We start from the raw sequence: 13,570 nt of genomic DNA, 5'->3' as shown, positions 1-13,570 counted from the left end.
CAAAATTTAATTTAACAAAGCTTGTATAATTTACAAAGAATAAATCTTACCTGTCCATTATGTCCACTCTTGAAACATATACCGGTCCATTTCTAATACCAAATTTCAAACGGAGGTTTTAACAAATTTTTTGATTTACTAACCCACAGAGTCTGTATTTTAGTAAAAGAATTAAGATAAAAGATGAGCAATACAGCAAATAAAAATTATCCTTTTTTTTAAACGCTGACGTAGGATTACAGAGTGATTGAAGAGATTCTGGAATCCAGAGGAGGATAGTAATAGAGCTTTTATTTATGTATATATGTTATTAAATATAAGGATTTAGTAAAATAAAATAAAACAAAGTAAATATACCAGATAAATTCTTTTTAATTTTGTCATTTCATGACTAGAAACATATAGTTAAATTTTTTTATAAAGAAAACCACTGTAGTACAGCGGCTAAAGTAAACATATATGCAGTTTAAGAATTGAAAAAGAACATACTTTAGAAACAACATTACTTAAAAAAGATGATGTATATTAATACGTATAATATATTTTATAGAGTTTATATGCAAAAAATTACGTAAATGCAATGAGTGTAACTCAGAACTAATAAAGAAAACAATTTATAGCATATACTGTTTATTAATAGTTAATTATAATAAAACTTTTATAAAATATAGTTCAGAAAATGAAATGACATTAATTCAAATCTTAAAAAAATTAACAAAAATTTATATAAAAAACAAACTTATTTTAAAATATTTATTTCTTATGGAATGGATGCGCAACAGTAATGAAATTTCACTTCGTTATACAATCTTTAACGATCAAAGATACAAACAGCGACGGGTGTTTTAGAAGAAACCATCTATCTTTCCGTAATTATTCAAATATATTATCTGGCTCAAGATAAGAAAACAATTAAAAAATCTTGAACTCAGCCGATATGTATATTCTAATATTTTGCAATAACTCTGTAAATACAGTCTGTTTGTAGTGTGATGTGTTGTTTTATTTCAAAAGGCAAAACACCACTCCTACTTACATTAAGAAAAGATGAAGATTTTTAAGTACGATTGATTCCATTTCCATCTACAGCAATTTTATCACCTTAAAAATATTTTAATCAGATATTCAGTTTGACCGAGCTACAACTTCCTGTAGTATTTTTTAATTTTATTGTTTTAAAATTTGTATAGATAAAATATTTAGTAAGTAAATAAACTAAGTTCCAGATGTCTTCTTATAGGGCAACTCCATCGATCACACTAGCAGATGAATCTATCGCATCAGTTTAATTTTGATATTACGCTGCATATTTACATGCTCTTAAAGCATAGAAAGATAAGATAAGAAAAATCTTATTAATAAGATGGATTCACCCTTTTTTTTCTAAAAGATGTAGTAGATTGACTACTATTATATTTTCAGTTCACATCATCAATTACAAGGGTAGTAAAATTAATTTTATACATGTTTACTAAAATTGCACAAAGTAAAAATTTACAGTTTAGTAAAATGTTGTTTCTGATAATATAAATTTATGCGATGGTATTCTAGTACAACAAATTTTCTTTGCAAATAAATATGCACATTACATAAAACAGGCTATATTTACACAGTTATTAAAACTATTTTAATGTTAGAACTAAAATGAGCAATTAACGGTGCTGTTATTGCAGTGATTTTCTATTAACTTAACTTTTTGAGTACGTGAGAAGCCAAACAAGGCATTTTTAGGCTGATAATTTTGTAAAATATTTTCTTATTTCAGGCACAATAATATGTTTCCAATAAAAATTAGAAAATTTTCTAATACTTTCTTCTAAAAACACCTTCTGTATCATTACAGTCGGTATATTTTTTTTAGTTGCATTATTTTTTAAAAAATATAAAATAAATAACAGCAATTTATATTATTGCCGTTTAGTTTTACTTATAATAATTATTAACAATTTATTCATTATTATAATAAGTGCATATATAATATTAAATGTAAATACAAAAAATATTCAATTTTATTAATTATATAATTTTTTGTGTTACAAAATAGTAGCGATTTACAGTAATAAATTACCAGTAAATTATTGTAATAATTTTTCAAGAAAAAAAACAAACACTTGCAATAATAATAATAATAATAAAAAAAAACACTAAGAGAAAAAAAAACTTTCTACTTTACTCGTTACAATAATTATAATAATAAAAAAAAAAAAAAAAAAAAAAATAATAGAAAGAGAACAGTGAATGTTTTCGCATTAATAATTATTATTAAGTAAATTATTACAAACAATAATAACATATTTACTGATGATTATGTATATGAGCTGATGACATTGTCACATAAAATACATGGAATTTGATGGAATTCATTGCACACAGCAGCATAAAGATGGCGACAACTGCGGTGTGACAATTCAAATTCTCCTGGCGATGACAGGGTCTCTATCCGCTCTTAAAGAGCAGTATAGCGACCTGTCCGAGGTAGAAATATATGAAATGTCGAGTCTCATGGGTGACATAGCTACCAAAATTGCGTCCGACAATGCAGTGCCAAGTCGGGTTATATTTTTTGTCGAATTCTTTCTTAATGTGAGCTGCGATATCCTTTTCAATGTTGAATTTTTCAAGCGCCTGTGTCGCACAATCTACTGCATCTTGCTGCATTTCTTCAGACATGTCAGCATTTTTAATCACTGCTTTTCTTTCTGACATTTTTATTGTGCACCTGGAAATAATAATTAACAGTGCATTAAGATAAAATTAAATCGATTTTCCAAAGAAAAAATCATGTATCTACTTAATTGAAAAATTTAATAATCAGTGGATTGTCACACATTGTATAGTTTTGAATAGGTTTTTAAGACAAATATTAAGCATTCTGTGTACTGTCAAATGAAGAACATAAATATTGTTTCATTAAATAATTATCATGTAAGATGCATCATTACTGTTATTATTATTAACAACTCATAGCAATATAACTTATTGCTACTACTTTTTTCGTTAAGACTGAATTAATTTTGCTTTAATGGTCGATAGAATAAGGAATAGAGATTAAGAGTTATCTTATAAAATTGTTTCATCACATTTCATATAACATATATTATTAATTTTCTAATCATTTTACACTTAAAACAGATTAAGCAGGTTTTGTTTTAAAATAAACTTATTTATACCTTACTGTTTATGATTATTGGTCTATTATTTCTAAAAGCATCATTTTATCAATAATCTATCTATCTTTTCATGTCCTTATGAGCAATTTTTACTTACAATTATTTATTATGTATTTAAAGAGTTTATGATTACACTACTTGTTATCAATTTAAACCTTTTTTTAATGTTAGAATTTGCACAATGCATAAAATAAGTCTTAAAGCTTTTTAAGGTGTTTTTTCCCCTATTTAGTGTTCCAATGTTAAATGGCAGATTTAATTTAAGTTAGGAAACAATATTTTAAAAACTATTAGAGTTACCTTATTAATGCTATTACACAACCTTACTGATGCTATAATTTAACTAGCATACTAGTTTGTTTAAACAAAGTCTTCTAAATAAATATATATGTATTAATTTTTACATAAAAAGTGACTGTTTAATTTTTTCATTCTATCAGTTTTTTTGTTTGTAATAATAGTACATCGGTTAAATATAATGGTGGCATAACTGCACTCAAGTTAACTGCTCCCCCGTTTATCACATTTAATCACATTAAAGATTAATCACATTTAAGATAATATTTACTGAAAATTGTATTTAATAGCATCTAAAATTCTCCAGTCACCTTTTTCTGTGCCTTGCCTTTTTACTTTTAACTTTCTTTACAACTCTCCTATTTATGTATTCTTCTGTGGCATCTAGTCAAAATTTTTCAATCCTTTTTCAGCCTATATCTTTTAAATTATTCATCATAAATTTTCAGAGTTTAATTTGTAGTTTTTATAATACAATAACTTTAGAGATGGAACAATCATTAAAATAAATAGCAGGACCTGTTATACAAAGTTGATGATGGGTTTTCAGTCCTAAAAATACATATTTTTTGTATTCTTTGCCATATGCAGTAGACATTAAGCTTTCATTCAGATTTTGAGTTTTGCCATGTAAGCAGTGTTTCAGTAGGTCTGGTCACATTAAGTTTAATAGCTATCATTACTGTTTTAGGTAATTAATACGTATGGGTATACTCAGTTATTTTCTTTGACTTAATTATAACCACACCAGGTACCCTTGGGACATAAAAAATGTGGATCATCGTCAGAGGAATTTTTGTGCAAGAATGTAGCCCATATTGTTTGTCTCCTACATGTCATGCCACACTTATCTAGTTATTTCTTATAGCTGAATCATAATATATTTGCAACTTATCTATGTTAAGTGTCAGCAAGTCTGCCTATACACCTAATACCCTTTCCATCACTTAATCTTAATTTCTTATTTTGATCTTTGAAGGAATCTACCTATTCTGTTCTGGATGCTACCCAGACACTCCAGTTTTGAAATTTCCACACTACTGCAGGAAAACCTTTGGAATTCCCATTTCCTAAATATTTTGGAATTCTGACATTCAGTTTAGCTTCTGATGTTGCACAAATTCACTCCTTCGACTTACATCCCACCACTTGAACCACCGTAATTGATGGTACACATTTCTATGTGCCTCCCTTCTTGCAGGACTTTCTTGACTGTATTTGTGTGTACAATCAGAACAGGACTTAGTTAAACACTCAAAATCTAAGACTTTACCTGTATCAAAAGACGTGATAGTCATAACACCATCAAACCCATGTATGGCCTCGTTGCTGCCAAGTACTATCAAATGCTCCTGTAATATATCTGTCTCAATTATTTTCTTCAATATATAGCCTCAACAGCAACATTTCTAAGCGATGCAACCCAGACTTCTGTGGTAGCTTTGAGTACTATTTCATTATATTTCTGTACCTTCATGTTTGGAGATGCGAAATTCATGACTGCACAAAATATTTTTCTTGCTGTCATTCCTTTGCCGATTGATCATAGAGCATAGGCAGATCTTATGTTTAAATCACATACATTTTTACCAATATTACAGCAGTTCATACTAATATTATTGTTACTACAAAATGAACACTCAATAATTATTTTATGTGCTAAAGCATTGTAACTGTCATCTAACCTAACAATAATAGGATTTGTAAGAATAATAATATTTTAACCTAACAGTTACCACAGTATTTGCACTTTGTAAAACCCTTTACAATAGCAGATAATTTTAAGTTAAAAATAATACTTACATCATTTTTACTATATTCAAAACCACATGAAAGCTTTGACTGCAAAAGTTTTTTTAAACTAGAGGAGCTTGCCTTATTTTGTCTACACTGCTACTAATAGGTGTAGAAAGATCAATATTAGGTTCACTAGGTCTAACGCGCGTACATACCTGTTCCCTTTTAACTTATGTTTGGTATTAAATTTCTTTATTCTGGACATTTTTTGTAAATAAAATGTCAACAGAAAAACTACTAATAAATAATTATGATCAAGTAACACTATGAAAAGAAAATAATTAAAAACTTTGAAAATACAATCACGTTATAACCTTATTTCATGGTTGACAACAATAGCAAAAATCAAACATTTTTGTTCCCTCACCCGCATCTAAAATATTCCTTCCAACCCACACAAAAACTATGCTTACAAGACAAAACGTACCTAAAAAAAAACAAAAAAAAACAGAAATTCATAATATGATTCTTTCCTTAATTTGTGATTTTACTGTATACATAAATCAAGATTTATCATAAAAATTGTTAAAAAACCAAGTCAAGCTGATTCAGTTGTGAACATCACAAGTTTTGAAAGCAATCAACTACTACACTTGTAATATAAATATTGTATCTGTAGGTAATACCTGCTCCACTCTATTCCCAAAATATTCTGATTTAAACATTAGTCCCAAATGGATCACCCGTACATATGAGATTTTGGGGGGGGGGGGGGTGAGCAAAACATTGATTTCAGAATCAATTATTACAATTTCATTGATTCTTCGATCATTTTTACATACTTATGCTCTATCATTGTTTTATGTGAACTATACCATAATATAGATTACATATTTAAAATGGAAAGAAGCTATTTAAAATTTTTATTCTAAATTAACAAAGAGAATAAGTTGCACTGTTGAGCTTATAGGATTTGTAAATGAAAGCAGTCTTTAAATATTTATACACAAACATCTGGATAACATAAATATGAACTTCTAAAAAAAACTAACGCAGAATAGAATTAAGTTATCATTCACTTACATCTTAACCTTACAAAATTAAATATAACTAACAGTAAACTCAACAATTAGAATCACTGAGCTAACAAAATTTTGATTTAAAAATTGTAAAAGTGTAATAATATCTCTTGATTTAGTTATTGAAATTTGTTAAACAACCTTTGCCCTACTAAATGAACAAGCTGTTTTACATCTTTTATAAAAAGAAAACTATTTGAAGTCATAAACCACAACAGAGCTATATGTTTTGTTTCACATGTTCTATTATTTAAAGCAATTCAATATTATACAGTTACATAATTTTTTACTTGTAGAAAATAATTTTAATTAACTCATGCTTTCTACATATAAGTACAATTTGTTTAAATTTTTTAAAGATGTTTATTTATCTACTTCTAATTTACATATTATCTCCATGGCAGAATTGTTACATCTCTGCCTTTAATTCAGAAGTTTGACTGAAGTCCCAGTTAGGCCTGGCATTATTCAGATGCTACAAAATTCATTATTATTACATCATTTTCAACTTACTACAGTGATTATTGGGCGTCAGTCTGTGGTTGCTATTGTATATGCTGCTAGATTGTAAATGAAGTACAAAAACCTTTTTGTACATTTTTTTTTTGTATATATCTACACACACACATACATACATAAAATGTGGTCTAGATTTCATTACTATTGCTACATGTATTATCAAGAGATCTTTACAAATAATAACTAAAAACACAATCAAGAGTATACCTAGATCTAAAGAAAACAATTAAAAATTAATCCATTTTGATATAATGAACGAATATTGATATTGAAGAGTTACATAATTAGTTCCAAAAGGATTCCCTGGAAAAAAAACAATTTTCATGCAATCTGAAATTGAATTGTTCATGATTTAACGTTTCAAAATAATAGTGGATGAATAAGTTTTCTATCGTTGATTAATGCTGCAGCTCAAGTTAATTTAGTTGTAATTTATATTTTTTTCAAATCTTACAGATTTTATATCATGCTATACGTACTACAGTTTAAAATCATCGATAACCCTTAAAAATGTACTGAAATAAATACTATTTTAAAAATAATCCTTACTTTACAGTTGTCAAGTTTCTACAAATTATAACTTCCTTTTTTTTTTTTATTGCATGTTATCTCAACTGTAAATAAGTGAGTATATAATACTTCCTGGCCTAATCCATCCCGACAACAAATAAAATAGTTATATTCATTTATTCAGTTAATCTGTACACTGTACAGTGGTACTGCGAGGATAAACGTGATAACTTCTTAAAAAACAGATTTTAATGGTAATGGTAAAATGAATACTTTACAGAAGTAAGTGATTTGTTAAAAGGATTAATAAATTGTAGGATTAGGACTAATTGGATCTCCTGAAATATTGTACATAATTTCTCAATTTATTTTAAAAAAATATGCCTTAATTATAAAAATATTTACTACAATATGGTAATAAGAAATATAAAATTTACTATTAAATACAGTTAAAAAATAAATAAATACAGTTTACTGTATGAAAAATATATATTTTTATAGTGACGTTTTTTAACAAACTGACTTGAAATATAGTAAACTATGAGACAATTGATGCTATTATTGTTAGGTTGGGTAAAACTGGCCATCCAAGTTTCATTTATGTTTCATATGAGCTATGTTTTTTTATAATACTAAAAGTGTAATATTTATTTTTCCTATAAAAATATTTTGTCTAATGTCAAATAGGGAAGCAGAACTTAAACATTTCTTTTAAATAAACAAATAATTCTTTTAAAGAACATTCCTTTGATATTTTGGGCTCATAGTTTTACAAATGAAGTCTTTATAAGGTATTATTCAATTGATTATAAAATTATAAAGATAATAAAATTTCACTTCTAATTATTTGTTACAACCATTTTCGTCCTGAAAACAAATTATAGAAGAATCTGACGTTTATTTCCATATATTATTAACAACATAAAACTAAGTAAATGGCTTAATCATAACTTATTTATGAATTCTAGAGAGTAAATATTGCAAATTTAAAGAATTTTCATATCAAATAGGATTCTTTCGCGTAGGTGTAGCAAACACATTTGGGGGTCAGGCTAAACATAGGTTTAAGCTAGCCTTGGAAGGCAGAATTAACGAATTCGAACCAAACTGTAAAAGAGGTATTCAGAATTTATTTAAGGTTTACTATTTACTAAAATGTTATAAAAATTGGATAAAATTTTAAATTACAGTAGTAAATAAGAATACCAGAAGCAGTTACATTCATTGAACCGGTTGGAACAAAAACCTCAGCCTAATGTATGGAATGTTATTACAGAAAGCGACATGAAGTAATGAGACAGTGTTAAGGTTTAAAGAATAACTACTTACTACTTGACACAGATGGACAGTAGAATTTAGTGTAATTTATGTTGTTACAATAATATTTTGTATAAATATCCTCACTTGATCAATTACTAATACTCAATTTTTTTTTTGAAGCAGACACAGTTCACTCTGCCGACTTGATTAATAGAAGACCGTTGCTTTCTTCGGCGATTGCTTGATTTCGTTACATTATAGTTAAACGTATAATATTTAGGTACGAAATTAATATATTACGCGTTGAAACCAGAATTATATAATTTAAAAAATTCTTCGTCTAGTTCTTATACCTCAAATTTTATTTATATTTAGTGATAAACTATATACAAAATATAAGGTTTCTGCATGTAGTAAATCCAGCTAGCACAGTAGTTGACAGACATTAATGTTTACGTACCTTTAATGGATTTAATATTTACATTTATTTATTATATTAAAAAAATGATACATTTCTTTTCTAATAATTATGATTGTAATGTACTAAGAATTTACTTTATTTGTAGCATCATAATTACTAATTGTTATGCTTATTTTTTCTTTGAAACTAACCATTAGAGTACTATTACAAATATCCCACTGCAGTTACTAACACAACCCTGACAAATCCGTACATCATTTAAATTTTATTTGTTTTTGGTTTTGTTTCTAATACTTGCTGACTTAAAAATAAAAAACATCCATTTACCCAATTATAATATTTTATTCGTTTAATATGCCCTAATTCATGTTGACGTACGAAAAAAATTCGAAAATTAGTAGTACAAATGATCAAAATAATACTTGTTCAATCAACTATAAAACTAGCATATTTTAGTTATGCCTCATCGTCGTTTACTAATTTCTTAATAAAATTTATTAGACTACACAAAACTGTTGATAATGTTTAACTTTGGAGAAGTGGTTTTGTATTGCTGTGCACTTTTATATCTTCATTTGTACGTTTTCATTTTTACTACAGCAGATAACTTATTTGTTATTGTAGGTGTAATTTTTAAATATTTAAAAAAGATAATTTTCCTCAACAATAAAATTTTAGAATGAATCATTTTAAGTACTGTTACTTTTTTTTTAATTCTTGTAAACTGTAACACAGTTTTACCAATAATTCAAATTTACTTACAGAATTTTTACCATTTTGGTTATGAAAATTTATAAACTTATGTTAAATTTATTCAAAATTGAATCTTATGAACAGAGGACAAATATTTTGTATTTCCAGTACCAGCATCCAGAGATAAATGTATTAATTATTGTTTGCTGCATCCAACTTGTAATTTCCTCTGCATATTTTAAATGAATAATATTAACTCCATGACTAATATGCATCTGAGCAACAAAGTAAAAGTTATACGGGATGGTTAAATATTAATCTGTATTTATAATGTTCTGTTGTATTTTTGTACTTATCTTCTGAGCTGTTTGAAGCTAACTAGGGTAGAAAAAATTCATGTAAGCAATATGATAGTGTACATGAGAGTTTATTAAATCTGTTTTCTCTCATATTCATCTTTTAGTCTCAGCAACAAACTTTAATTATTAATCAAGATCCCTTTGAAGAACTGATTGAGCTAAAGGAAATAGTGGGAATCAAACCAATCAATCTTCTTAGATTATCATTTAATTAAAGCTTGGACAAAATCGACATCAATTACTAAAATCTAGTTACTACAAACCCATTGTGGTTGTTGATTTTGTGCCTATGTATGTTAGTCTGAATGTTTGTAGACTATCTTGTATAAAAATTGTAAAGTTAATGTTTTGTTCATGTATTATTTGTAATCAGTTAATATAATGTGGTACAGTTTGGCTTTATGAAGACAAAATTTTTAGCTAATGTTGGCAGGGTTGTGATTTTGCCAGTTAGATCATTGAAATGTACTGCTAGTTGCTATGAAATTGTGGTTAAATGAACAGCACATCCTTCTAGTCTTAAAAAAAAAAAATCATTTATTAAATACAACATGTGAAACACATGAATTTAGCGTTATTTTTAATCTATTTTTTGTTGCTCAGTCCTATCTATTTACACCACTAGGCAAAGGTGAGTATTTTTTTCTGCAGTGGACTCAACACTTACTTTGAACTTTAATATATTGAGCAACATTTAAAGCAGTCAGAACAAGCTTTCAGATTCCAGAATGTTCTGCTAGATCATATATACATAAACTACCAAAACACAGTTATTGGATAAGTTAAACTTACCATATTAATTTTCATCAGCTAGATTTTATGGTGTCCTGCATCTTCAGTTGGTTTTTAAATTCTACATCTATTACATTAAAATCCATTCTTTTAATATTTAGGCAAAATTTACATAAATACTCATTGTATTATTTAAAATTTCAAAATATGAAACATAATTTCAAATAAAATAACAAAAAAATTAAAAGATTAGGTTTTAATGTAATAGATATAGAATTCAACACCAACTGAAAATCATGATTACCATGAAAGCTAGTTAATAGAAATTAATGTGGTAAGTTTAACTTATCTTACTCAGTTTTAGTAGAAAAATATATATATATATATATATCAGAGCAGCATACATTAAGTTTTCTTGCTAGTTGCTATGCACACTTAGAGAAAAAGTTGTTTAAATTTTATCCATTTTGTGTTCAGCATCTGGTTGCAGAATTTGATTAAGACAAAAATTTCATTCACAGTATTCACTGAGGAACCCTGGGTTTCTATTACTGAGGAATTAACAAAAAATTGTCATTGTTTGGCAAAGGAGACATATTTTTTTGTGTTACACAATCTATATCCACATCTAGTTCATACTGAAAAAAATTGTCATTAGGTGGAGTGGTCAAACCATTGTTTTTGTCATAACAATGATCATATAGTAAATAATCACTTCAAGTAAATATTTTTTTGTTCTTAACTAAATGAACCAGCTAACAAAAAAGCCTACAATGATTCTTTAGCCTATGATGATTTTTTAGCCTACAATGATTCAGTTACTATTTTTATAATAATTACAATTTTTGCTTTTCTTCCATGTTATCAGCAACAATAATTGTTGATTAGATAACCTGTGCTGTAAGTTGAAGTCAAATTCTATATTCTAGTTCATTCACAGAACTTTAAGTTGTAACTGCTTGACGGTAAACAAAACATAGTGTTTTTTAGTTAGAACAAAGAGTGGTTTCTTTTTTAGTGAGAAAAATGTTTCATACTGTGGACATTTATTTTTCTTAATAAAATAACAAGCCCAGAAATATTTCACATTTACATGAATTAATTTGTTTTATAGATTCATTAATTTCTTCTTCTTAATTTACTACTCTAACGCATAATATTTTGTTAATAATATGGACAGTGTTTGTTATATAATAAAATAAGTGTTGTGCACTATTTATTTGAAGCTATGTATAGATAAAACTAAATCTTTGTGTTATAACTTAATTGTTAAGGAAGTTATTTATGAAAACAACTAGCCTGTACAATTTTGATGTTGTCTTTCTTATTTAATTCTTTTTTTATCTCTGTTCATTTTTTGTTAGCCTATTTATTGTGGAGATTGATTCCAGTTAATAATTTTATAATCTGTAGGTTTTTACAGTAAAATAATTGTAATGTTATACTTTAATAAATGTTTACGATTGTATGTGCAAGTGATAGAAGAATTCTACAATCCAGAGTTGGAGAAATGCAGTTGAAGGGAAAAGCAAACTAATATCATTTAATTTACACTAGTGTACTAATCAATTCTTATAGAGTTGTGTTTACATAAACAAGATTTAGTGGATTTTGAGCCTGTCAGAATCAAGAATCATTTATAACTGTTTTTCTGTATGTAATTATTTTTTTATTTTTTTACAGTATATCTCTCATTGAAGATGGGGGCCTTGTTTAGAAGCGAAGAGATGGCTCTTTGCCAACTCTTCATACAACCCGAAGCAGCTTATTCTGCTGTTGCTACTCTCGGAGAGGCTGGAATTGTACAGTTTAGAGATGTGAGTATTTTAAACAGTGAAAGTAAATTTTAATATGAATTAGATATTTAAATATGAGTTACAAATTAATTTATTATTACGAATATCTTTGATATTCTAAGAGATAAATTCAGTTTTGTTGAATAAAGCCTGAGGAAATTTTGATTAGTTTTTAATAATTTATCCTGATCAGCATTCAATGTATTAATGGTGGTGATATCTGAGTTAATTTTACCAGCAATCGATTTCTGAAAATACTATGAATACTTAGATATGTATTTTATAAAGTCATTTTATGTTTCTTAAAATTTATTAAGTTCAACAGTATTCACCATCAGTGCAATTCATCAAAAATTTTTTTAAGAACAGAACTTAATTGACATCATTATGAAGCTATTTCACGTTTCCTGAAAACTTTTAATATTTAATGTAAGCTAAACAATACCCGTTACAGTTTACATTTACAGTTTAAATCTCTTTGTCGCTTACCTATTAACCATTAATTAAAAAAATATTGTATTAAACGACATCTGAATTATTTTGATTCTCCATAAATTCAGTGAGATTATTGAAGACTTTTCAGGTTATTTAAATTTTCAAGTGTAGGACAAACATATAGTGACTGCAAGCATCATGCATAAAGTAGAGAATGTTTGACTGAAACAAATTTAAAACATTTAATAATTAATTAAAAAGTATTTATTTGATATTTTCCAATATTTTATTTTTCTATGAAGTCTCTGTTTAAATTTAAACACTTATATATTGTTACCAATTTTTCTTTCCATCATTACATGAAGTTCACCTATAATTCTGTTAACAGATCAGCAAATCATCAGTGCATCATTGGTTGCATATCTCCCAAAATGACTTTTGTCTAAAAATGATTGTTATTTAGGATATTAACAAAAGTCATAACAGGCCATGTCAAGACTATGAGTATTTCCCAACTGAATTTTTGTAGTAGTGTATTGCAGGCAAGTACGAGAAAGCATTG

At 27.0% G+C, this 13,570-nt stretch overlaps 2 protein-coding genes across 7 annotated transcripts in view; one reads left to right on the top strand and one right to left on the bottom strand.

Annotated features, from left to right (window-relative positions):
• The window catches only part of Vha100-2 (V-type ATPase subunit a family protein Vha100-2), a 314,412-nt gene that overhangs the window by 198,396 nt on the left and 102,446 nt on the right, over positions 1–13,570 (top strand). For all 5 annotated transcript variants that reach the window (XM_075375901.1, XM_075375897.1, XM_075375899.1 and 2 more), the window contains one exon: positions 12,461–12,594. In XM_075375901.1, the coding sequence (XP_075232016.1) occupies positions 12,478–12,594 (117 nt within the window). In that variant the 5' untranslated portion in view covers positions 12,461–12,477. The remainder of the gene's footprint in view (positions 1–12,460; positions 12,595–13,570) is intronic.
• Positions 349–8,797, bottom strand: LOC142329774 (dynein light chain 1, cytoplasmic). 2 transcript variants are annotated; one of them, XM_075374554.1, is made up of 2 exons: positions 8,642–8,797; positions 349–2,719 (listed from the first exon to the last, which is right to left on the bottom strand). In XM_075374554.1, exon 2 carries the CDS (start codon positions 2,704–2,706, stop codon positions 2,437–2,439), a length of 270 nt encoding a protein of 89 aa, XP_075230669.1. In that variant the 5' UTR covers positions 2,707–2,719; positions 8,642–8,797; the 3' UTR covers positions 349–2,436. The 2 variants fall into 2 exon arrangements, with proteins under 2 accessions (XP_075230669.1, XP_075230670.1); XM_075374555.1 differs by lacking the exon at positions 8,642–8,797 and adding an exon at positions 5,632–5,650.

This window comes from Lycorma delicatula, chromosome 9 (assembly GCF_047948215.1).
Source record: "Lycorma delicatula isolate Av1 chromosome 9, ASM4794821v1, whole genome shotgun sequence".
Taxonomy (NCBI): Eukaryota; Metazoa; Arthropoda; class Insecta; order Hemiptera; family Fulgoridae; genus Lycorma; species Lycorma delicatula.
This window is presented reverse-complemented; position numbering and strand designations above follow the sequence as displayed.